Raw genomic sequence first — 26,862 nt, forward strand, 5'->3', positions numbered from 1 at the left:
CAGTCACCCTCACAGTGCAAAAGTGTTTCATGATGTTCAGAGGGAACCTTCTGTATTTCAGTTTGTGCCCACTGCTTCTGGTCCTGTTACTGGGCACCACTGAGAAGAGCCCGGCTCCATCCTCTTTGCACCCTCCCTTCAGATGTATATATCTACATTTTTATATGTATAGGTCCTTTTCTGCAAAGCTGCTTTCTAGCTGGTGAGGCCCCAGCTTGTGTCGTGCCTGTAGTTGTTCCTCCCCAGGTGCAGGACTTTGCGCTTCCCCTTGTTGAACTTCATGAGGTTCCTGTCAGCCCATTTCTCCAGCCTGTGATTCTATGTGGAATAAACATTATTGTTCTGGAGGTTGATTCTGCATGTGAAAAGAGAAGTTAACAAGGAAGCATTCAAGTTGTTTGTTGGTTGTGGCCAAAAGAGAGATCATTTGGTAGATCTTTGTGGTCTTAGATCTTGAGGCCGATTCTGTGCATAGTCTTGTAGGACAGCTCTCTGCATCTCAAATCAATCAGACAGTGCCATTGTGTAGTTCAAAGCTTGCAAACTGAAGCGTAACTTAGCAGCAGTGTCAGTTGGGCAATTGTCTGCAGTCTTGATCTTGCATTTGGCTAGCAGCTTGTCCAAGACAGTAGTGGATTTTTTGCATGGGAGGCAATCAATTGCATCAACAGTTGTCAATATTAAGCAGATTTTTAAGCATTGCTGCCCTGTATGTTTGCATTTGTGAGTATTAAATGCATGTGCTGTATTTCCATTTCAGTATAAGATGGCATGAATGTTCTATCCCTATATCCAAGCAACAGCAACAATTAGGTGATAGGGTACAGATATAGTTGCACATGGTCTTGAGTAAAGCTTCCTCTTTGCTGCTGTTGTCATCAAGAGAGGGTTCAGCAGCACACACGTACACATGCAGTTTCAGCTGATTGTTGCTTCTTAAGAGGTGATGTTTAGCCTTTGTGCTAAGGTAGCTACAGAGCTATGTATCTGTGTATCACAGCTGTGAAGCAATAAGGGACGTAGCTTTTAAGGATTATTTTAAGCAAATCATGGCTTTGGTCTTGTAACTGGCACCACATCTATTAATGATTATTCTGACATCACTCAAATTTCTCTAAGGTACAGATGCTGTAGTTGATAACTCATGATCATGAGTTAGATCTTGATTCTTCCAAGATGCCTTCTTTCATCTGGTTTTGTTTGCCAGTTCCCACTTGTACATGAATGAATGAGCTGTGCCAGTTTACATCTGTACAGTCTGCAAGCCTAAGTAGTTCTGTCCCTAACAGCACATTTACTGAAGTCTTGCAGAAAAACAAGCTTTCATATTTGGGCATGTAGAACTAATCAAGCTGTCCAGCTGCTGCAAGCAGGTTTCCCTTGTTAGTGCTCATCAGAGCTGATGCATGAATAGTTCTTTTATGAAAGTGCATTGCAAACATCAGAAGACTTATATGCATCAGTCACTTGCTCATGATGATTAGTAGGCTATCCAATAACAGATTTCTTTACATATTGCCAAACCAATACTAGCATGACATTTTTTGATCAGCCATCTACGTTAATAGAAGGCAGAGTTTGGACATCTGTCGTGTAGACTTGCTGAGACTTGCTCAGCTCACATACGTTAGTTATACGGAGCAACATCCTTCTGAGCAGGATGGCTTTCCACTTTAGACATTTGGGGCTTGTCTTTGCAGTCACGGGCAACATGTCTAGTGATAGGTGCTTTTTTTAATAATGGTACTTGCTTTCAACCATATGAGGAAAGATGTCTTGGATAGAAAAAACTGGTCTAGATTGTGAGAGCAGACAACTTCTAGAGCACTCTCTTAGCTCGCTTCACTTTCAAGGAGAAATGTAGTTAATCCTCTAGCTCATCACAAAGATGTGTGCGATTATCTAATTATCTGGCAATCGGTTTGGGGCCACCCACATTTCTTGCTTCACTGTATTTTAATCATTAGCAGCAGCACTATGAGCTGCAGTGAACCCTTGCATGTGAAAGCCTTACAGTGACAAAGACTTATGCAAGAATTAACCTTACGCTTGCATGTGTTGTGTGAATACATTTTATTCATTGGTAGGAAATGACTAGCACAGTTAGTGCTATATGGCATGACCATTGACAGGAACTCCTCAGCAGCATCCCCAGTTTTAAGGGGCTTGTGTTTGTGGTGTGACCAGCACCACGATGTCACTCTTTATGTTCATTGGCCCTCCAGACTGCCTAGACTTTCCAGTCACTTGCATGCTAGAGCTGTCCGCTCTGATAATGCCAGTTGTATTTTAGTTACTTGTTAGGGTTTGCTGTAGGACTGTCATAGTAGCTAACACCAAACGTTGAAGAGTTGTGATGCAGCTTAAGACGGGATCTGGAGCTGGCACAGAGACAACCCTTGCAGGCTGTAAGGTAAAGCTGTGACTGCCCTGGATTACCCTACTGCCTACCTCCTGCGTTCCACTAGGTATTGTGAAAGCTATCATTCACAGAATACATGCAGTACATATTACTGGTTTAACTTTCTAGGTGAAGAATTTTTCAAGTGAATGAATTAAGAACTTTTTTACAGTTAGGATGATTTATAAAACCATCAAATTCAGGACTTGTTTAAATACAGGTTTGAACTATGTAATATTTTGCAGTTTAGAGGGAGCCTTCAAATGTGGATGTAGTTTGTGTGGAACAGAACGCTGCCATGGATAGAAAAGTAACCACTCTAGAATAATTCTCTGCAAAAATATGTGAACACTGTTACAAAGATGATGTATATGCTAGGTGAGAAGCAGTTGTAGTATTAGGATGTGTAGCAGCAATATTTAATGCTTCTTTGACATGAGCTGAGCAGAATACATCTTTGAAGTAAATCTTACTTCCACACCTCTCTTCTAAAAGCTGCTCATAATTTCTTTGACTTGTTAACTAGCAATTATTTATTTGAATAGACTGTAAGTTATTTTTCCACTAATCAAAACAAATAGCCTGACTTTGAATGTAAAAGAAGGTCTGACTTTAAATTCGATTGTTTTTAGATCCATTTGTGAATTAAAAAAAAAAAGTAATTGAGTAGGTGGAAGTCTCAGCTTGTCCCTTAAAATGAATGAAGCACTGCCTTCAGCTCTTACGATCATGATTTCAGAGGTGGAAAAAGACATCTTGGAAAACTAAAACAAATTAAATAGTTTGAGAGCCTCTGTCGGAGTTAATCCAAATGTCCGTCGTCTTCTGTATGCAGTGTGGAAAAAAGGTATCAAAGCTGCTTTTGGCAAAGCATGTGGCTGTATTTTAAGGAAGACCTTACCTCTGCCAGAGAATTGACATTGATCTTTGCTAGAAATCTTGGTTCACCTGTTTGCTTTCATGTCCGGAAGGCATTCACTCTCACACCAAAATACGTGCTAAACTTGTTAGCTTATGTAGTTTGGACACAGTCAGTTAATCATAGCAGTAGTGCTTTTTATGGACAGTCTTAAATGAATCACAGTTTTAACAGGGTAACTTTAATGCTCAGATGCCAACAGTTTTGTGAATAATGCATGACCAGGAGTTAACACTTAAAAAGTGAAGTACTTGGCTTTGGTTATGTCCACAGTTGTTATGAAATGTCTGACAAAACAGTATCAATGGGAGTTTTGAGGAGATCTGAAAGTGGTTCTCTCCAGAGCATGCTTGTGATTTTTTTTTTTTAATTAAACTAAACTTGAAAATTTGCTAAAGTTGTTCAAATGCAATCTTGTTGATATACAGCTATTTTCCTTTCTTATTGCAAGTCTGACATTGCACTCATAATTTATTAGGTGTTTGAAGTATGAAATACTGTTTTGATCAGTTAAGTTTGCTGAGATTGTTTATTGAGTGACTAAGGACTGGTGTGAGTTTTATCTTGAGGAAACAAGGCATGCTCTATATTTTAAGTCTGATTGCTTTGAAACTTGAAATTACTGACATTTGGTGTAGAACACAAACCATACACTGATTGAGATGAAACAGCTAAAATGTCGTTCAGTTCCTCAGACCATCTGTAGTGCAGTCTAAAGGCACATAGATGTTCACTTGCTAATTGTGTACTGCTGTTGATGTGAATGATGAAAGTTAGATTAACAGTATGCCCGGGGCAGGCTTGATGCCTGTATATTTACTGGGTCCTAAATGAGTTGAATGTATTGTTAGGAGTTGCCACAGTTTGTGCCCATGCTATAGATGATGTAAAGCTGCTTTAGTAAAATGAAGCAAGCTTTAGTTGGTACATCTGTCAAATCTGAAGAAGTTCATCAAAGAATTCACAAACTGTGCTTCCTCATTCTGGTCTGCCTGTTGTGACAGTCTTGGGGTCCTCTGTACCAAACAAGGAAACTAGTCTCGGCTGCTGGTTTGCCCCATCATGTTGCACAAGTCCTTCAGGAAAAAAAAAAGTCACATATATTCTGGCACTTATTTCCAGAATCTTATGCTTCCTATATTTAAAAATAAGAGTACTGTCTGAAGATCTATATTTTTCCTCTACCCATCTTTTATGACAGTCTTTCAGTGGAGCAACGTTCTTCATCCTGAATGAGAGGAACAGACTTTGAACTTTCAATATACATCTACTCCAAAAAGTATCCATTTCTCCCAGGAATTTTATTTGTTTTATAGAGCTACTATTAAGATAGATATTTATTTACCTTCTAGTTTTCATGCAGACCAGTTGCTAAATATTTGTGGTGCGTTGAATGTCCTGTATTTAACTTGCTTCTTTTGAAAACTTTCCCAAGAAACCTACCCTCTGTTTTAGCTTCCATTACTTAATAAAAAACAGTATTTTGTTGATTTGTGGTGCTACAGAGAACCACCTTCTCTCCCCCTCTGCGCTGCTGCCGCTACCACCATCAATATGGTATTTGCATATTGGTGGCATTTAGGTACTTGCTAAGCTCATATGTTATACTACTTGTTACAGATAAATAAAGGTTCCTCACTTAAAATAGATTAATCCAGAAACTCGCTAGTAACTTCATTATTTCCTAGTTCTTTGTGGATGTATCTTTTTAAGGCAATATGTCGTTCCCTTGAAACATGGAATTATACTGGTCAACTGGCAAAAACAGTTGCATCTAAAGTTATTGGACTTCTTAAAACATTTCTGAATTTTAGCTTGGTTGATCAGTTTGTTTTTTTAACAAGACCCGGTCCTTGAAGAACATGTGAATTAATACATTAATGTTTTATCTTAATTTGGGAAAAATTCTATAGACTCTTGCTACCCTAGAGAAACCACGTGAAGTCCATGCTCATCTAACACTTTTTTCTAGTTTATCACTGTTAGCCTAGTTTGTTCTTTCTTCTCATATCTCTCCATGTTATCTGTCTTGTATGATTTTATAAAATCACAGAATCGTTTAGGTTGGAAAAGACCTTTAAGATCACTGAGTCCAACCGTAAACCTAGCACTGCCAAGTCCACCACTACGCCATGTCCCTAAGCACCACATCTACATGTCTCTTAAATACCTCCAGGGATGGTGACTCCACCACTTCCCTGAGCAGCCTGTTCCAATGCTTGACCACCCTTTCGCTGAAAAAATTTTTCCTAATACCCAATCTAAACCTCCCCTGGTGCAACTTGAGGCCATTTCCTCTCATCCTATCACTTGCTACTTGGGAGAAGAGACTGACGCCCAGCTCGCTACAACCTCCTTTCAGGTAGTTGTAGAGAGCCATAAGGTCTCCCCTCAGCCTCCTTTTCTCCAGGCTAAACAACCCCAGTTCTCTCAGCCGCCCCTCATAAGACTTGTGCTCTAGACCTTCACCAGCTTTGTTGCTCTTTGGACACACTCAAGCACCTCAGCTTCCTGTTCTGTCCCTCCTTATGCACTGTATTAAAACAGTAGTAATACTTGGCATGTAATTTTGAAGTCTGCATGCAAATGTGGGGGGAGATGAGCTTTCAGTCTGTCCTTTTTTCTATGGAAGAGAGGGTGTTGGTGGCAACTGGTTACATTCTGAATGTTTAGTTAGTAAGAGGTGCATGGATTTAGCTGTTAGGAGCACATGTCCTGATAGACTGTCCAAATGGTTCATGATTTCCCATATAGAAGAGGTGGCAGGCTGAAGGTAGAGGGCACGAATATAATTGAGGAGAATATGTTTAGAGTGTAGTGAGTAGATGTCTTGACAGGTTAGTAATTGAAAGAGTTCATACTAACAGTAAATTAGCACTGAAGTTCTGAGCTAATGATCTTGAATTGTCCAACATGAGATACCCTAAAGGCACATGATCTGTCCCCCACCTTGTTCTGTTTTTAAAATAAGGTCAGTGAAACACTGGAGGTTATAGCTGACATTTAATAAATAAATAAAAAAGTAAGAACTGCAATGGCTAATGACCACCTTTTTGCCACTGTCAAGAGCTTCGGGTTTTTCTCCTGTAGAATACCAAATAAGGAACTTTTTTTTTGTAATTTCTGCTGTTTAGAGCAAGCTTTGATAATAATGCATTCTATTAAGACACTTCTGTTCTTTTCCTTCTCAATTTAGAATGACTTTTCCCATAGTGACTACATGTCAAGTAATGAGACCAGTTTGCTAGAACGAACCACAGCACCTCATGATGGACTACCAATGGCTTCCCATAGACCTCAGCGAGAAGGTATGTTGTCTGAGGTTTCTTCTGAGGAACAGTTTAAGGTTTTTTTTGAATGCTAAACTCTGCCTGGAGTTGTAGAAGTCTTGCCTCTGTCTTGCTATTCATCTGGATGAGCAACTGCGATCATTGCTAAGTATGATAGCTTCTCTGCTGCCTACTTGGTCTTTTCTTTATTATAACAAGTTGTCATTCTTGTTAGCTGCTAACTACTAGTGACTGCATGCATGAAAATTGATTGCAAATGGGCTTCCTCCTGAAAAAAGAGGTGGGATTTGGGAGAAAACAAGAAAATGTAATGCCATTGTATTAACAGTGTTTAGATTTTTGAAGCAAAACTAAACCTGAAGATACTGTGAAACAGTGGGTAGCTTTTGCTACCTGATTCAGTTGTATTTGATTAATCTTAAAAAACAAAGGAAGAAAGAAAAAACACATATTAGGAGGTTTTATAGAAGTGATAGTTTGGAGAAGTGAGAGGCTTTCCGTAGAAGTAAGTCTTCTTTTGGTTCTGTTGGGGAGAATGAGAACAAGGCTTCATAGCGTAAGCAGAACTCTTCTGTGCAATTGCCAGCACAGTGTCTTCTCTTTGAAGAAATGAGCATTACTGAAAACAGATTTATTCTTACCCTTTATTCTCCATCAAGATTAGCGAATCACTTGTCTACTCAAAATTAGTCTACGCTATCCTGCAGATAGTGAAGAGCTGGCAATCTGGGAAAACTACTGCTATTCGTTTTGTCCGCATAAATGTCCTTTTGTCTCTACTGTGGAGATTTAATTACGCTTTGAAGACAGGCAATTTGAGAATTTTAATTCCTTGCAAAAAGCCACAGAAAGATTATGGCAGATTACAGACAACAAACCTGTTTCAAATCTTTTTACAGAGTTCAAAGTGTTCATATTCACAAATTAGAAACACAAAAGGGAGATTCTCTTTAGCAACGCTCTTGAATTAAGTAACAGAAGCACAGAAAAGTTGAATAATTGAATATAGCAAAGGGCTTAAATATTTCTCGGCATTCATATTATCATAGTTAGAAACTATAGTGAAGAATCAGAATAATTTTGTGATATTTGCTATATAGATATGTGATAGAAAGGGAGTTCCTGCTACAGAAATCTCCTTACTGGGTTAGAAATAGCACTGATAATAAAACATGGTTTTTATTCTCAGCTGTGATGAATATGATTTTTAGAAATCTTAACTTACACTTACAGTGGAAGCAGTGTCATGTATACATGCTTGACTTAATCGTCCTGAATGCATGTGTTGTGTCCAAAATAAATGTAGAGATGTAACATGCCTCATTGGCTTGTATATTCAAACATTTCTTCTTGGTCTAGCCATTTAGAATATTTAAGATGTGATTGTGGAAACAGAATTTTAAAGCAGTCTGTTGAAACTGTGGAACTAAAGCTGTGCAGCAACAACACTATAATTACCTGTTGTGTCACTTATTACGATGAAGCGTGCAACAGCAACAAAAAGAAGTTAAGAAAGCTGAAGGTACTACATTGTGTAATAAAATTTCTTTATACTTGAGGACAAATACATTTAGCATTGAGAACACTCAATAGTTTAAAATAAACAATCTCATTAGAAAAGAAGCTTGTCTGTGAATGTTAATAGTGTTAGTTTCCATTATTATGTATGCTAAATATCTGCATGTAGCGAAGTGCAATTTAAATCACTATTCTCGGTTCCAGTCATGGGAATCAACTTTTTAATTAACTTATGAATATCAATTCAGCTGATGCTATCAATTTTAACATTGGCCATTAAGAAACATTACTGCACCAAAACTCATGTTGTGCCATAGTCTTTTTTCTAACAGTGCTTTTATCCATACCAGACAGGTAAAAATTAAGGTCACCAAACATGCGGCTTTTCACAGTATATAGATGTATGTTATTGTCTGGCATCCTTAGCTCATCTCAGATTGCTTTGCTTTGTAATAATTAATCTTCATTAACTGATAAAAATGGACTGATCGTCTAGCGCTCTAACTCCCAGGTAGAGGGTTACAACCAGCATACACCAGCACACTCGGTATTTGTCAGTCTTTCTACTAAAAGAATTGGAATCTGTAACACTATCACTAGGCTTATATGCTGGCTTATTGTTCCTTTAAGGAAATTGCTAATACTTAGTTCTCTTAGAACTGGCATGTTCGATGGGGATGATACTTTAATTGTAACTTTAACAAAATTCATTAAAGATGTTTAAGTTAGATGAAATGATAATTAGCTAATGATTCTTAGCTAATGATTCTTAGCTAATTAGCTAAGAATAAGCCTTGTAACATACACTTGTAGGAGGTTGATGTTTTAAATTTTTTTTATTGTTATGCATAGTTCCCAATATATCCCATGTAAACATGCAGTAAAAAAATTGGAGGTAAAATGTTAGCTGGTAACACCTCCCTCCTCCCACCTCCCCCCAGAAAAGAAAAAGTTTCAAAAGGATTGAAAGGAAGCATTGATGGTGTAGGGCTGGTCAAACTGTTTTTTAAATAAAATTTTTTACATGTAAAGATGTGTTCATGCTTGTAAAGGAATAAAATTCTGTTGAATTCTTAGACCAGCATAGCAGGAAAAGTGAAAAGCCCATCTCAGCTACATGAGGATTTTTATATAGAGTATTACCTGAACAATGTTATGTGCCCTCAAGAAGATCTACAGACCCTGAAAGTCATACGGTGCTGCTTCTTACCAAGTCACAGCCACAACTTGCCTATTCCTGAATACACTAGACTATGGGGAAGGAATGTTAAAGTAGCAAGTACTTTAAAGTACCTTTCTTCCTTTTCAGTTCAATTTAATGATACTCTTTACAGTACAATTGTAGTAGCCTTCTGCTTCTCCTCTTCATTTTCTGTTTGCTAGCACTTATTTCTGTCTCCTTCAGGCCTTCCCCAAGTGTTTCCTTCCACTTAAGTGCCTTTCAGAAATGTGGTTCTTCTGCCTTAGTTTGCTCTCATTACTACTTGATGTTTCAGAACTGTGGGTGTGGAAGGCACTGTCACTAGCTTGTTACTTCTTGGAGTAAAGATGCAATTTGACTTCCTTTCATTGTCTTTTCACTTATGGTGGTTATATTGTTGTATTTATGTACTTTCAGTCTAAATAAGCTCTTGAGTAATGCACGGATTCTCATGATCTGCAATGAAGGGGTTGTGGTCAGGCCAGAGAAAGACTTTGTAAAGAACAAGGCTCCACCTGCCCCCTGCAGTTTGTTATAGTAAAATAGCAGCTGAGAAAGAGTGGGGTTGAGTCTGTAAATAGCATACAGTGATTCTCAGGGTGGCTAGGTAAGTAGATACATTTTCAAACTGTAATTTTGGTGTGTACAATAAGGTGTTTTTCTTTCAGCTGTTCACATTGAGAAGATAACCCTGAAAGGAGTACCAAGAAAAAGGGCTGACAAACATTTGGAGTACACGTTCAAAGTAAGCAAATAACCTCCAGAATATTAAAGTAAATGTCTTCATGATATCTGTGTATTGTAGATATATACAGCTTGTTTCAAATGCCTGCTCAGAAGGCAATTTTGAATTACATTAGGGTTTTCAGAGATTCTTGGAATTATCCTATAATTCTTTTGGATTCCGTGTGCAGATCAGGCATTTTTTGTAATTGTGGGCATAAGGTGGGAAGGTGTAGAACACGAGCCATAACCAGGTGTGTGGCATCACTTCAGGAAACTTGGCTTTTGCTAATTTGGGGTAAGCATTACAAATAATTCTAAAACTAGTTGATTGTTTGCTCAAGTGGCATAGGCGCGCAGTTCTTGTGTCTGCATTTATATATTGCTTGGAGTCATATGGCCATCTTAGATCTCTTTCATGAATGTTTACCATAAAAGGGTGGTTCCTGTGGGTTTTGACAAAACTGGGGGTTTGTTTGTTTGTTTGTTTTGGGTTTTGTTTGTTTGTTAATGTAAAAACAAACAAGCTAAAAATGTCAACAAACTTGAAGGGTGTGCCTAGTATAGTCTTCATGTGTTATAATAGCCAGAGGCAACATATAAAACAATTATGTGAGTGAATTTTAAACAAAACTGAAACACTGCTTCTTATGACTTTGGAAAATAAGCTTTTGGTATTGAGGTCTGGTATTAAAGGCTTGTAGGTGTTAAGTAATAGCTGCTGAGGCCGTTGGTGGTGATGTTCTAATTGAATCAAAGTAGTAATTTTCTTAGCAAGAACTGACTAACATTATGAGTCATTTGGCCAATAGATGTGAGTCTGGTAGCATACCAGATTTGAACATAAGAGTGAAATTTTACCTTTTTTCCCCAAACAAAAGAATGTTTTAGATCAAACATTGTAACTGGCCATTTGACATGGGTCATGGAAGCTCTTTGAAGAGGCAAACTTAAAAAAATGCCATTTTGAGCTGAAAATTGATTTTTTGATCCCCAAATTTGATATTGTATTCTCTAAATAGATGTGAATTACAGAATTTTGTCTTTTCTGGTATTGCTAGAAGCTTAAAATTAGAGTTAAATTGACATGTATACTATTTCTGTTTTTGAAGTAAAGTAGTGGCAACAGATACCTTGTTGTTGATCATGTCTGAAGGTGAAATTTGCAAAAAATTTTGCACCCTTCTTTTGCTGAGGACAGTAACGTGGAATTTAGCCTTCAAAGTCTTAAAGGTTAACTTGCCCAAGTATTTCAACCTTGTCATAGATCTTTTGTCCGAATAGTCTGTGAACCGAGTACTAGGTAAAATACAGTAGTAGATAGGAGAGGTTTGTACAGAATGCCCATATGGATTATCAATATTTAAAGTCACAAAACTATTTTGAAAATTCAGCACATAGATGGATTTGACAGGGGTTTTGAATTTCTTTGTTAAAGGGGGAATGTGGAGATATTCTGGGAAGTATTTGAGTAATCTTGAAACTCCTCCACCTCAGTTCTTTTAGGAAAGAGTTTCCTCTCCTCATCTGTGCAGGTATATACTGTGCTCCTCACTGCAGATCATTTTGTGCTTGCCCAGACACTGCTTTTTTAAGGTTATAACAGCAATTACAGTCATGGCTTCCCAACTGAGGGCACCAAGAGTAGTTGGCATTTCTGGGGACTAAGTTGAAGGCAGTTAGTGGTTGACATTATCCTATCAACACTTTGGAGTAAATGAATGTTTATAATTGGCATGTCCACTCCCATTACACAGAATCTTCCCATGCCTGTAATGGGAATCTTAATCCCAGAAGTGGGCTTAAAGCCAGGCAGCACTCATCTAACCAAGCTTACTTCTTTTTTTCCTCAAAATATGCATGTGAAGGTGCTGTTTTATTACTTGCATGTTGTGTCAGAACAATAAGCTACTGACAGTTTACACAAGCATATACCAAAATGCTGTCTGATTCTTGAGTAACTTCTTTAGTAACTTGCAGTACTTTTTATGAATTGTACCCTACAACAACTTCTATATGACCATGTAAGATTGAAGCCTGAGGCAGAAAAAAATATTTTATAGGTGATAAAAGCAAAGAGATTTTTTTTTTTTTTTTCCTTTTTTTCTTTTGACTCATGATAATGGCAGTGAGAGCTCAATCCAGTATATCTGACCTACAGTCCTTTCTCTGGTACCTGGTTTTTGCACTTAATGATATCTGTTTGATACAAATCCTGTAATTACAGAGCCTTGTGCCTGTCTTCTTTCTGAGTCAGTAAGCCAGTAATCTTCAGGGACTTCATTGCATTCACCAGAATGTGTTCATATTCTCTTTGGCTACAAATAGCATGAAGGTAGTCTTAAAATGTACACTCAAAACTAGTATACGTCTTTGAAAAGGTACAGCATTATCCCTGTTTTGCCTGGTATTTACTGCTGCAAGTGTTAACTTTTATACTGAGATCATCAGACTTATGGAAATGTTAAGATCAGCTAACTGGTATGATACTTGGAAAAAGAAACTTTCCTCATTCTCTTTTCCTCCTTACTAGGTAACCTGGTCCGATCGTTCGGTAACATGTGTAACAAAAACACACCAGGAGCTTCAGGAATTCCTGCTAAACGTATGTATTGAAATATAAAAGTAGTGTTTACACATCAGGTTTATAACTTCACAAGTAGTCTAGGAGAGCTGTGATTTCTGGGATGTAATTACAGAAACAAAAGCATGCTACCAGGTTTTTGTACTTCACAATTGTATTAACTATTTAAATAATGTATATCGTGGTAGAGCAGCTTTACAAATGAAGCAGCTCAACAGAAGGTTTGGGGAGTTTCCCAGTAGGAGATCATTTGTCTCATCTGAAATTGGTCTTAGAGTTTTAATTGAACTACCATAAAACTACTAGATGAGTTTTTAATACTCCCCACGGAGTTAATGTGTAGGTACAAGCACTGCTCATTTGCTTATTGGTGTCCCTGTTAGAATGACCTTAAGAGTATCATTTGTTGTTTCTAATTAATGAGGCAGAGCCATGAGCATAACAGTTCTTAATTTTACTGTTGTATTCTTCAGTAGAACAAAGGCAGGCATATTCACTGTTGCAAGGAGTTAAATGTGAGAAAATCTAGCAACTATTTGCACGTGCGTGTAAAAAACGTAAAAGTTCTCGAAGTTGTTCTCTCCACCCCAAGCAGGGAATGCATTTGTGTGCATAGGCCACATGTAGACCCCATGAGTGTGATGACCTCGAACTGTGTGTTTCATTGCCAGTGTCTAATAGTTTGTGTTCCACTTATTCTGGGAAATTCTAGATTTAAACTCCTCACTGTTCAGGGCACTAATGAAAGATCTGTTTTGGACATGTTTTGTTAGCATCTGGTGTTCTTAACTGCAGTGTTAATTGCAAGTGGAAAGCCAGTTACTGTACAAAGGTCATTGTCTTGTTCACTGTTTCAATTACCAACATTATGTTTTCTAGTGTTGTAGAAATGAAGCAGTGAGTATTCACTGCTGCTTTAATCTAGTTGTAACATCTAGTTCTAAGAGTTCTCAGAGCTTGATTTGTGGGGATTTGAATTATGGATGGCACGTCTAGTTGCGGATGGGGTGTCCCACAACACAGGGTACATGCATCTGCTTCTGAAGAGAACCTTAAAAGCAGGACTGTCATATGGGATCCCGTGCAGCTCTGGGATGAGTGTTCAACTGCATGCCTCTTGTTCTCCTACCTGTAAAGTAAAGAAGAACACCAGGTTCTGAAATGGACCCTCTAGTACTTACTTGCTGCCAGGAGGAACAGGAGGAGCCAGGCAAACAGACAGGATCCAAAATGTTGCAGAGCTGTCCAGTTTGACTAATGGCAGCTCTTCAGAAGTGGAGTGTTCCATCTGCTGGCTTGACTGCTCCAGCAGAGTCTAGATATACAGAAGATGGCAGGACAAGAGGAGGACAACCACAGGCTGCTATGAGCTTGCTGAAGTGTTGTGTGGAGAATGTGCACAGCTGAAAAATATATTTGGTTTGTGTTGGTTTGATAGCCATAAGTAGAGAAGAGAGAATTGTTTAATAAGGCAGGATAAAACTTATACCTTGCTTTAAAAAGCACTGTAGAAGTACGAATGCTGTCCAGTTCACATGCGCTTGTATTTTGGCTTTTTGTTATTCTTATTTCCAGTCTGCATGGCATTGTTTAGTAGTATGCTCAATTTCTTAGGGAGAGAAAAGAATGGTCAAAATACTTGATAGGAAATTCCAAGGTTGTGGGTGATAGGAATAAAATAACTGTAAAAATTGTTTCAGAGTAGAAGCATTGGTGGGAAAAACTAAGGTAATAAATGGGATAACTTGTATGCCTTGTATTTAAAGAGCACCTTCTCTTACGTGATAAGCATAAAAAGTTCTTTGCATGTAGGAAATTACCCACATATGTGGAAGGACAACAAATTTGTAGGAACAAGGCTATCTATCTCGTTACCTGTAGTTAAGATAGTAAGCACCTAATCTTGGGTTCATATAACTCTGAATCTTTAACTACAGAAGGAACTTAATGTCTTTTAATGCAAGTTTTAAAGAAAAAAGTTGTGGCTGTTTCTGGAGACAAATTTAAATACAAAACACCAGGACAGGAGGTTTGCTCATCCCCATGCTTCTGCAGTAGCTTTTTGGTACCTTTTGGTTAATGCTGACTAATTCTTCAGAGTTCCTCAATAGCACACATTAAAGCTAAAGGGGTCAGTTAAGAAAAGCTGCTTTCAGCACTTCTTTCTGTTTTTATATCTAATATACTTCAGGTGATATAGCACTGTACTAATCTAATACTAACAGCACCTGTCTGTCTGGAGTCCATCTGTCCAGAAGTTCATTTTATGTATGTTACCTAGCAATTACCTACATTAGACATAGTGTTTCTCTATTAGTAGCATTTCATTCAGTGAATTACTTAGTGCTTTGCTGTTGTACCACTAGCAGGATGTAATATCCAGCTGGCACTCTGGATTGGGTGCGTTCCAGATATGCAGGAGGAAGATGCTGCTCTAGTGTAAATTACTTAGTGCTTTTGATCATAACTGATGGCAGATGTTAACCAGGTTAGCAATAGCTTTTAACTTTAGGAAAAAGCATTTTTGCTATGGCAGCTTACTTTTAATTGCCCCAAAATCAAAATATGGGGTTTTTTTAAAATATAAATTAATGAATTTGATCAGCTTTCTTATACTTAAGTACATTATTTTGGAAGTGGTAAATGTGAAAAATCTTTGTTCTAGGGAATATTTTTTTCATTTAAAATAGACATGCTCTTTAGATGCTAGAATTTTTCCTTCTGAACTAGAACATCAGAAGACCTCATGTTGTAATACTGGCATTGGAAACAATTATAACAACTTTTCGTAAAAAGTTTCAGTGTTAACAGCAACTGGAGAAGGACTTGCTCTTGATTAATCTCAATATTGCCCACTGAAGTCTAGTGTATTACATAACTCAAACAATCTCCTTTCTACTCCCGTTTCTTTAAAATAACTTAATCTAGCTAATTGATGGTAGCGAGTACAGTGCATTCAGTCCTCCCTGCTAATTTTTTTTTGTTATTTTCAGACCTACTTTGTGTGTGTGAAAGATATAAAGAAATAAATCAAAAAAGGCTGTAAATTACTCTGGAAAAGAACATAGTATTGGTAAATTTCTGAATGTAGTTCTTTCAGATAGAGCTTTAAACCATCTTACAGTTGGATTTGATGTGAGGCTTTACAGCAAACTGTTTCTCTGGCAAAACTAAATTATGATGATTTGTTGTACCTTTAGTCTGTAAATTACCTTACTCAAACTAGAACAATAGAGTTTCTTGTTGATACCAAAAGATATAAAGACTGATGGTGAACAAATGTAGTCTTTAAAATGTCAACTGCTCATTTTTAACATGAACCTTTTTCTCAGCTCCCAAAGGAACTGTCTTCTGAAGCATTTGACAAGACTATTTTAAGAGCACTAAATCAGGGTTTTCAGAAGAGGGAAGAACGAAGGCATGCTGATCTTGAGCCCATAATCAGGTAAATATTTTAGCAAATAACCTGAAATGCATCACCTGAAAAGTAATTGAAATAAAACTCGATGACTTTTAGGGACCATGGAAATTCTGCTGCCTAAACCCAATTTCTGAAGGAAATGGGAAGGCAGTGATGAAATAGATACCCTTAACTTTTTTTTTTTCTTTTCTTTAAATTGAGATTCTTATGAAACTTTAATGGATTACTTCTTTAGAAGTAATCATACAATTATGAAAATATTTCTCCTGAGCAGCATTATATAGCAATGATTGGCGCTTCAGCGAGGGTCTTACCTCCGTTATACAAGGATATATTTAGAAATATTAGAAACAGTAACTCAAAGTGCATATGTTCTAATTTTATGGCAGGATAGAGTGAGAGACAGAACAGAATTTGGAAAAGAATAAACAGTAATAGTGAAGCATGTATATAAAATTAAATGTAGCTCACACATTTGTAAGAAAATGGCCCATACCTTATAGCCTACTCTCTAGCAATGAGGGTGCTTGCTGGGATGTGGGACGTGTTGGTCAAATCCTGTAACTCAGAGCAGCAATATGAATTTGGGTGGGCCTCCCTCTTCTTTTTGTTTGTTACAGATATCTTGTTACGTTTGTTCTTTCCTGTCAGGGTTGTTCAACCTTGTTCAAAACAACTTGAATTATTAATCAGGTTAGGCAGTGTCTCTTGAGTTAGGGCACTTGTTGAAGAATCAGGCACCGCTTTTGAAGCTCCTGCTCAGAATATACTGCAGGTCCAAGTGTATTGGATCTTTGGGTTTTGTCTTAATAGCTTAGCTATAGAAGATACGGAGCTGCTGTGTGCCTCAACCTCCCCCTTCCCAATTTTCTTTTATTTTGATCTGTAATATTATTTGTCTGTCTTTATTGGCTTGATTGTCAAGCCAAAAACTAAACCTGTGAGAATCATTTTTGGCTAATAAACATTCTGCTTTTAAATTAATAAACTTATTAAATAGAGGTTGACTGAAGAGAACGTATCTGTAATACAGAAAGGTTGTGAAGCCTCACTGCACAGTAATTACAAACCCAAGAGATTCAGTTTGAGGATAACCTTTAAACATCTCCAACTGTGTTGTAGTATGGAACTATAATTACAATTTGCAAGCTAAGTTGTGACTATACGGGAATGCTATGTGAATAATCTAGTGATAATAGCATTACTGTATACAAATTTTGTTTTCTTACAGTATCAGTTTAGCATAAATATATATTTATTTGGGGGTCTTAAGTATGTGCCCAGTTGCCAAAATTGCTCTCCCCTGCCCCTCCTCCAAAAAAATAGAACTGGATAGTGCTTCCTGGCAAGCAATAACTGAAAACTTGGTGTGGAATGTAAAAACCATTTATTCTTGGCCTATTTTCTTATCTGAAGCTAATAGAAGTTGTCACTGACCTCTTGGGAACAGACTCAGACCAGTGCAGAGCAGTATTGAGAATCCCACCCTTTGCTCTTGGAGATAATTATGAAACTCAAATACTGACATTCTAGGTAAATTCAACTTTGTATGTAACGAAATAAGTGCATTTAAGGAACAGATGCATTGTTTTGTGAAATTAAATGTTAAAATATAAAGTCCTGTGCTTTTTTGACTCAGTCCAAACTCCTCTTCAATAAAATGTTACAGGCAGCTAAAATGTTTGAATTGGGATGGCTCAAAAGCACATACCTTTTAAATTAAAAAAAATTCATCATACCAATTTCTTGTACTGGCTGTACTCTGACCTTACACTAGCACTGAACAACAAAGCTTAAAAGTAGCATTTAACATTGTTTACGATGAACGTGCAAGTTCAAGTGTTTGGACTTCTTAAGAACTGCCTACTTTGCTCTTAAATGGTACTGTAGTAAATGTTTGTATTCTTCCTATGGAATATTACTTACAGTTTAACAAACTCTCACTTAAATTTCAGGCAGCTATTTTCAAATACATCACAAGCTTTTCTGCAGAATCAGAGAGTATACAACTTCTTCCAATCAATTTCATCAGAATCTTTACACACTCACAGTAAGAAATATCCTAATACTCTTTTATATAACAAAAAGTCTATAAAAAGCTATTCTTCCTGTCATGCCTAATTATGTTTTTATAATTATGTGTTCATGTTACATTGTATTCCACTGGTCATATTTGAACTCCCTGCCAATGAATAGTTGCTTCAGCAGATACTCGTGCTTTTGACAGTGAGAACATGCTATGCAACATCATCTTGTGTTTTCTTCTTTCTTTCTTCTCCTCTGTACCATCATGCTGTTAAAATAGGTAGTTATGAATTGAGTATGTGCAACAGTTTGGGACTTTTTCCTTTAGAGAAATCTTAAACTTTGGAACAAAAAGTTGAGCTGACCCAAAAAATCACATCTGGTTTTTATTTGGTTTCTTTTGGAGATGAAGCGTTTGTCTTGATATTTAAACTAAGATTCATTTTGGGTATATAGTACATAAATAGTGGGATGGTCCTAATTTCAGAATATACAGAATCTTGTTCAAAGCATTTGCATTGCAGAGCTTTCCTTGGTGGGCCTCTTACCTACTTGTGTATGACAAATTGTTTGTACAACCTAATCTTAGCTCCTCTGTATGGACGCCTTAAGACGTGGTCTTTGTTTCTGTTGAATCTTTTCTTCTTTCAGTGCACATTATACACCATGACAGTTAAGGCACTGACTATGAGGCCATTGCCTCAGAAGTTGCAGAAGACCTTAGTAAGGAATTGAATAAGGTGGAGTTTTCAAACAGACTGCTCATATGCGCTTGGAAGAAAATAGAGGCATGATGGCTGGCTTTAATTTGAAATGATCGGTGTGATCTGTGACAAATGTATTCTTTCCATTATCAGATAGAGGCCTTGTGATTAGGGTAGGAGCTGTAGGTTATTTTGTGATTACATGTCTTACATGGCAGTTTCATTCAGATTACATGTGATTGTCTTACATGGCAGTTTCGTGAAAAAGTTAAGCTAATGAGGTCCATGATGGTTGTGAAACTGGCTGGAATTTACTGCTGTGAAAATTCTGACAACTCTGTTGTAATGAAAGGCTGTGTGGGGAGGAAAGCGTTTCCAAAGTCCAGAAAGATTCACGTTAATGATGGGCACACTGCACAGGGTATGCATATTTTAGTCTGTAGACTACATCTAGGTGGGAAAAACTTGCAAATGCATTGTTGTACATGATTATAATTTGAAATGGTCTGAAAAAGAACCAGTGCTGGTTCCATCACGATAGACTTGACTGGGTTAGTGCAGGGCAGAAATGATCTACAGGGTAGCTAGATCAGAAGGGTAAAATGGAAAAATGTCAATTCTACAGGAAGTCTTACAGACTGTAATGTGATCATAAATGGGAGATAATTTGCATAATAATAAATAAATAATTGGGCACATGAAAGTTCACAAGGGTTTGTCAGATCTAGAATGCATGACAGATAGGATGAAGAACTTAATTGTTTAGCAGAGGGGAGGAAAAACTCCAGTGGAAGATGACTTAAGTCTTCAAATACCAAAGAGTCATAATGTAAAGAGGATGATCTGTTCTCTCTGATGGATAAGACAGAAAGCACTGGGCTTAACTTGCTGTGAAGAAGATTAGGACCAGGGTCAGGCAAGAATCTGGTGGTTACCAGACAAGTCCAAAGCAGTGAGGCAGGACTGAGGTCAAGGCAGAAAAACAAGTCAGTAGGTCAGGGTTAAGAACAGGATCAGTGAGGTATGTGGCCAGGCACGGGCATGGCTGCAGTGCACCCCAGGCAAGGGCCTGAGCTTAAATGTGGCTCCCAAGCCAAAGGATGGAGGCCCCAGATGAGGCTTCTGCCAGTTCTTTTCCTAGTGGTCTCACCCAAAATTGCAAAACTGCACTGTATCACATTGGATCTTGAGCACAGGCAGATGAAGCCCTTGGGAGGGCAGGGGAAGAGGTTGCAAAGCCCATTGATGTGGTTCAGGTCCCTGACATTAAGTTAGATATTAAGAAAAAGTTTGGTGAAGACAAATAGTATGATAAATCTAAGCATAGTTGTTTTTCTTTTGAGAAGGGGGACTGGATGACTTGTCTGGGGTAGCTCACCACAGGTGGCCTCTGTGTTTTTCTAGGTTTCCTGTCTGGGATTCCTGAAATCCTGCTAATACTTGCAGTTGCAAGTTAGCCCATGGTGATATATTTTGAATGTGATGACAGTGGGGGGGTGGGGGTAGGGAAGCGTATCTTTAAGAAAAATCTCTTCATAGTTCTCAAACGGATTTGCAGAATTAATTGGCAGACAAAGCAGTTGTGGTTTAAATTGGTCTTCAGTTGCTATTTAGAGTTGGGAATAAAAATGTCTCTTCATGGAAATACAAAAATATTCACTCTTTCTGAAGGGTATAGTTTTAGTAAAACCTATGTGGAAATAAATTCTATGTTCAGTGAAGGGTCTTTATACTTTAAATAATAGTTGGGATCTCACACTGAATAATATCTTCAGTAAGTGTAATTATGCCGCTGTGGTTCCATTAAGGAGGAAATCAATTAGCTCCTCCTGGTTCATAATGTCAGTTATTTTAGACAATTTTTCAGGCTGGAGTAGACTTTTAATTCCAACAGACTTTATTAGTGCATGATCTCTGGGGGCTTAGATGTTCAATGCAGACGATATTCAGAAGGATCTTCCTATCAACATTTCAAGCTCCTAAGCAACAGCTTTCAGATGCTTTTACCTGCACTAACTTGGAACTTTTTGAGAGGGAAAGAGTAGACTCCTAGAGGTAGATTCATTATCAAACTTAGTCCTTTTATAGAGCATGGCAGTGATATTTTTGCAACAAAACTGTAAATATTATTGCCATTTCTTTTTCCATCCTGTCTGGCATAAAAAGGCAAAAATTGTGCTTGAAGACTGTGTTAAGGGCACTAGAAGACTTTAGCCCATATTAGGTCTCTTTTGGCAGTGGAGGAGAGTAACTTGTTGTAGAAGAATTCTAGTAACTATCATTGGTCTCCTCCCATTTCCTGCTGTAACACAAAAAAGATTATTAAAAAATCTGAAGTGCAGCATAATAGGAATATTTTTAATACTATAATCACAATCTCAACCTTTTGAAATTGCACCATAGCTTTAAAATTGTTTTGCACACTCTTTTCTTCAAAATGAAAGTGTCTCCATAGAGCCTTTACTCTTGGAGATGGCCTGCTTTGAAGGAGATGCTGTTCAAATTATTGCCACCTGCAAACCAGTAAGTTCAGTCTTCCATTTCCCTAGCTTCCAGTTTAGTGCAAGCATTCAGGAACTGTCTAGTTGTTCAAGATCTATAAAGTTACTACGTGAACTTTATTCTCTGCAGGTAACTTACAACCCTCTTTGAAGACGGTTAAGGCACCAGAACACTTCAAGGAGGACAGTTCAGAAGCTTCAAGTCAGGAGGAAGGTAGTTGTGTACTCAAAGGTGGTTCTTCTCTGAGAAATTTTGCCACACTCAGTTCTGGAAATCATGCAGTTGACCGATTTCTTCATTGGTACACAGCTGAGAGATTTGAATGAAATCTGCTATGTAAATTAAGAATTTTTATATACTTTCAGCAGTTTCCTTAGGAGGTTGCTTTATAATCCAAGGAGTGGGAGTGTTCATAGACAGCTCAGAGGCAGAAGTTCACAGCTGTGTTGAGCAACCAGGAAGATATACTTTACAATTTACTTGAGCCAAGATTGTTTGTAGCTTTCCATGTCTTTACCAGGGTTAGAAGTTAAGTGCATCATTTCAAGAGTTGCAGACTGTTTTGCATTAAATCTGCCAAATTTGTCTAGCTTTTAGTTTTACACAGAAAGGATGTTCAAGTTTTCCTCTTCTTATTCTTAACCTATGCTGCTTTTATACTCTGGACTGTTAATAAGGACTGTTTGGAACTGCAGTGGGTGTTGATTACAGTCTGAAAGCTGGTGTTTTCCAAATACGTCAAAAACAGTTCATGTGTGGAAGCAGCAGCCTAGTGGTGGTCAGTAATTTCATTCTGAAAGGAATGGCAAGCCAGTTTTGCATTGTTTTCAGTAGCAAACAAGTATAAGCTTTTGGTAGGTGGAAAGAATGAGAAATGGGACTTATAGGTGAACATGGACCACTGAACACTTACACAAGCTTTCACAGAATGACACCATTCTTATCCTGTTACACATTAATAACTAATAAGAAGCTTGTGGTTGATCTTATGTGCAATCAGTAATCCACATATGCAGTTCAGACAGCTTTTTCTTATTTAAGAAATCATTACCATATTCTTCTTTAGCATTCAGAATGCACCAAGTAAATTTACAATAGATTTGGAAATTGTTCAAATAGTGTTTTATATACTGTCCTTAAAAAAAAAAAATCTGTTCACCTGATGAAACTACAAATGCATTTCAGAACACCTTTTGTGCCATTTTAGTGAAGTGCTACCAGAAGTTTAAAAATTGTCATTCCCCCCCCCCTCCAATCATAATTTGGACTTATGGGTAGCATTGAGAGGAGTTCAGGCAAAAAGATAGCTACCAAGAAGGCTAAGATCATCAACAGTTGGAATTCAGAAAAGTTGCTTTTGTTAAAATTTAACGGTTGCCTTGAAGAAAAGGGTAGACCATGTCTCTAAAGTTCTTGTTTCTTGTTTGAGGCAGTATCTCTTTTTATGTCAAATGTAATTTGTAAAGCTTTACTTGCGTAGTGAATTTTGAGGTTCAGAATGCAATACTTCTGTGTAAGACTATTTGTTCTAATACTTCATTCACTATTCAGAATGTGTGACATAGTTTTGAGATGAATTTTAGCAGTTCAGAAAAAATTACAAAATTCTGTACTTTTCTGACTGAATCCTTTCTTCTCTCTCCATCCTTTCATACTGGGTGATATTCAGTCATGCATTTAGTCCTTATGATTAAATATAGTGGTGAGCAAACATAAACGGTTGTTATAGTTCCTATTTTTCTGTTTAATTCTTCTGTGAAATGAAAGGTAAAGAGTCTTGACTATACTGTCTGTACAAACTGATCTCTCCTCTATGCAACACCTGTTCACTTCAGCACTGTAAATGAAGCCTACCCTGTTTAACGGAGATGTCTTCTGCTAAGTATCTGGTAGTGATGGAAATACGAATTTGTTGAATTGATCTAAAAGAGGAAATAGGAATTGCTATTGAAATTATGCTTTGTTTTTTTCCAGATGTAATGCAACACACAGCAGTTCACAAGAAACATAATGGAAAAAGTCCTGTTGCCAAGTAGGTACTAGGATGTAATGTGACCATGCTACATTTCTGAACTTCATTTGTTAGTGCTTTGAGAGTATGTGTTTCCTTCTAGATTAAAGCTTGTTTGTGGGGTTTTTGGTTGGTTGGGGTGGGGTGTTCTTGTTTTATTTTTTGTTGTTTCGGGGGGCGTTATTAATTTAATCTATATTAGAAAAATATTTCAAAAGATCCTATTTCTAAATCTGTAGGTCTAGGTCATTTGGAACTCTCTTCTTTCCCAAATTTTGTGAATCTTCATGACTTGAGTTGATGTTTTGATTTGTTTTTATAAGCTGAGTAACATAAATTTGTATTGCATGTATTTTTCCCATCTGCACACAAATCCATGCATATACTGAAAATTTCCAGTGCTGTTGATTTTAAGCTTTTCTTCAGTAGCTTCAAAGATGACCTTACAGGAGAAGGTAGTCCATTCTTTCCCTTGCTTAGTAGCAAAAGCATGTATACATTGCTGTTTTACATCCATTGTAAGTGGAAGCACTTCTTAACCATATTAAAGTAGTTTATATATGCTTTCAGATACATGAAGTACATAATGTGAATTCACCCATTAATGTATTTTGACCAGAAACTTTGGATATGTTTGCACATAGTTGTGCAATACTTCAACTATATTAAGAGAAAAAATGGATACAAAATTTATTGTGGTTTACAGTTTTGTTCTGTGTTATTTTATCTGTAAAATGTATTTATCTTGGGGGGGGAAATTACCTGGAATTACAATAATTAGAATAGAAACAGCACAAAACATTGGTTAAGGTTCACAGATCTTTAACAGACAAGATTCTTGTGAAATTACCAATTGGACAACTTAGTGGTTTGTTTCTGTTTTGCTTTTTAACCCTCCTACTTACTCTCAACTTACATTTCTTCAAGAAGAGAATGTCATCTTGACAAAATCTCTGATTATACCAGTGGATATACAGCCTACTGTGAAGTCATAAGAGCGAGATCCAAACTTACTAGCATATAGTTACTAATAAAAAACCCTATCTTTTTCTTATTCATTGTATAATAAAGCATACTAAAGCTGACTGTAGTTTAGGATCTATCTTTCAGGTGGGAAAGACAGAGGCCTTTCCACAAACTTCCATGATAGCAGCTCCTTTTGCTGGCTGTTACGTTACGTTTATTTAAGAGGGGAAAATGTGTTTACTACTTGACTGCTAAAGGTCTGTTAGTCCTCTCTTGTTTGCGTTATGTGGCTGTCTTCTTAAAACCTGTGCCTGCTATTTATGGGTTCTAAAGAAGTGGCACTGAATGAAACTTTTCTCTTTTAAATATGTATAAAACTGTCTAGAGTCACAGAGCAGTTCGTCTCAAATAGCATTGGTACATTTTAGGAAAATTTGTACATTACATCTGTCCACCTTTTTGTTTTTCTTCAGTATATGGCAGCCTTACTCTTGAAAAGGTCCAGAAATTTACTAGTAGGAATGAGATCAGACATACGAAATAAAAAAATTAGCAGTATCACAGCTTACATGAAATGACTGCAAATTTGGCAGTGGATTCACTTAACCCCATTTGGCAGAAGTTTCTAAAGTGACCTTGCTTATATCTCTGCAGTCATGGGGTCGTGTCTGCATTTTGGGACCTTCTTGGGTTCTCAACATTTTCTTAAACTATTTTTTAAATATTCTATTGTACATCTTTTAACTAGTTTGAGCACTTATTTTCAGAGGTATTTGGTAAGTAGCTACTGGAACTTCAGCATGTCTTGTGCTTTGGAGTGAGCTAGATTTCTGCTATCATGGGAACTGAGTAACATTTCATATTGCAGTAACCTTCATGAAGCAACTTGCCAACAACCCTGAATTAAAAGGCACTTACAATTATCAGCATAAGTATTTTGATAAGAATTCAAAAGTGTTAACTTTTTTTTTTTTGGCATCCAGTCAGTGGTAGGGCATGGTTTTGTACGATAGATGAGAATTTTATAGGTCCATGTGCCCTACTGACTGTCAGAACCCTGACTGTTCTTCCAGCAGTCTTTGTTGACCAGTGCTCTCAGACCTAGTTAAATCTTGCTTCTGACCGGCTGCTGTTAAGAGAGAAGCTTCAGTGGAAGGCATTATAAAGTCCAAAGTAAATGCCATATGCCACTCCCCTTTCCCAGCTCTACTCGAAACTAGCAATCCTGGTTTCCAAGCACTACTCAAAACTAGCAATCCTGAAGGTAAAAATATAAAGCAAGATGACTACTTTGAAATTCAAACAAACACAGCTGCAGTATGATCTGTAAGTAGCCATGCATTCCTTTTCTTAAATGTCTCATGAATTCTGAAATAGGGATTACAAAGTAATTCCAGGTTTGTCATTAACGATAAGGAAGAAAGACGATGAATTCAGAATACATTTCTATCTGGAAAATTTCCCCATGTCTAGTATGAAAAAAGCAAACAAAAAGACTTTGTGTGCAGAAATATCCATGGAAACTCTTCTCTCAAGTACTGTTTTCTACAAATTCTGTTGTTTTGAATTTTGTGTCAAATTATAGTAGACAAATGGAAAAAGTCCAGTTATGTTCAGATCATTAATATAACTTTAGATCACAAGAACTCCTGTAATTTACATCTTCTTAATCTCTTGTGAATTTCTAGGGTTTTCTGAAAGCAAAATACTGCAGTTTCCCAACATGATGCAAAAATGTGTATGTTGGTAGGAAAAGCCTGCAAGTTTATTCACATCGGCATAACTTTTGGTTTTTTCTTTTCAGCAGCACTAGCAGTGCAAAATGTTCTTCACTGGATAGCCTTAACATACAGCACTCTGAGCAAAATGGGGTAATGGACTGGAGAAGAAAAAGCTGTATTGTCCAGCAGCACCCAGAGCACTGTACAAACCTACTTGACCAGGTGTGTTGCTGTTTTTTCTTTAAAGCAATATTCTGAGACACTTGAGAAGGCTGTCCACTACACATGATTAGATTTAGCTTTAAATGATGAAGAGCCCTGCTAAAATTGTGCAAATAAGTGTCGAAGTTCAAGTTGCTACTGACTTATCTTGATTAGAAAAACCCTCATAGTTACTTACCACTGTCTCATAGTTGCATATTTTGTTTATGAATTTGTAAACAAAATTTCCCAGTAGGATATAAGTAATCAGAAAAGTGTAATGTTCATTTCTAATCTGACACTTTCCTGTTACTGTAACATATTGTCATCAGAGAGAATTTCAGAACACCTGGGGAATTTCTGTGTTATTGCAAGGAACAAACTAGAAGCTGCATTAATAACTAGACCATATTAATGCTACAGTAGGGACAATAGGTTAAACATATTCTTTCTATCTTACCTGCATTATCTAAGTTAAGTATTAATCTTTGTTGAAAAAATTTAATAGCTAGATGCATATACACTTTTTGTGAGATTTGTGTCTCTTCAATGGTCAGTTTTGGTGTGATTATAGCTGAGAAAAATAATTGCTTATAAATAAAGTCATCTACTGAAATGGGGGAAGGAAGGTTGCTCACTGCTTAAATCTGAAAAACCTTGAATGTTAGAATTGCT

General features: G+C 37.2%; 1 protein-coding gene across 4 annotated transcripts in view; it reads left to right on the top strand.

Annotated features, from left to right (window-relative positions):
• Window positions 1–26,862, top strand: part of ZCCHC2 (zinc finger CCHC-type containing 2) — a 45,089-nt gene that overhangs the window by 8,341 nt on the left and 9,886 nt on the right. The window contains exons 2-9 of one of the 4 annotated variants that reach the window (XM_072853157.1): window positions 6,517–6,628; window positions 9,998–10,074; window positions 12,586–12,657; window positions 15,969–16,081; window positions 18,013–18,107; window positions 21,418–21,501; window positions 23,263–23,320; window positions 26,070–26,208. In XM_072853157.1, the coding sequence (XP_072709258.1) occupies window positions 6,517–6,628; window positions 9,998–10,074; window positions 12,586–12,657; window positions 15,969–16,081; window positions 18,013–18,107; window positions 21,418–21,501; window positions 23,263–23,320; window positions 26,070–26,208 (750 nt within the window). The remainder of the gene's footprint in view (window positions 1–6,516; window positions 6,629–9,997; window positions 10,075–12,585; window positions 12,658–15,968; window positions 16,082–18,012; window positions 18,108–21,417; window positions 21,502–23,262; window positions 23,321–26,069; window positions 26,209–26,862) is intronic. The other 3 variants (XM_072853158.1, XM_072853159.1, XM_072853160.1) reach the window with 3 other exon arrangements.

This window comes from Ciconia boyciana, chromosome 2 (assembly GCF_034638445.1).
Source record: "Ciconia boyciana chromosome 2, ASM3463844v1, whole genome shotgun sequence".
In the NCBI taxonomy this organism is placed as follows: domain Eukaryota; kingdom Metazoa; phylum Chordata; class Aves; order Ciconiiformes; family Ciconiidae; genus Ciconia; species Ciconia boyciana.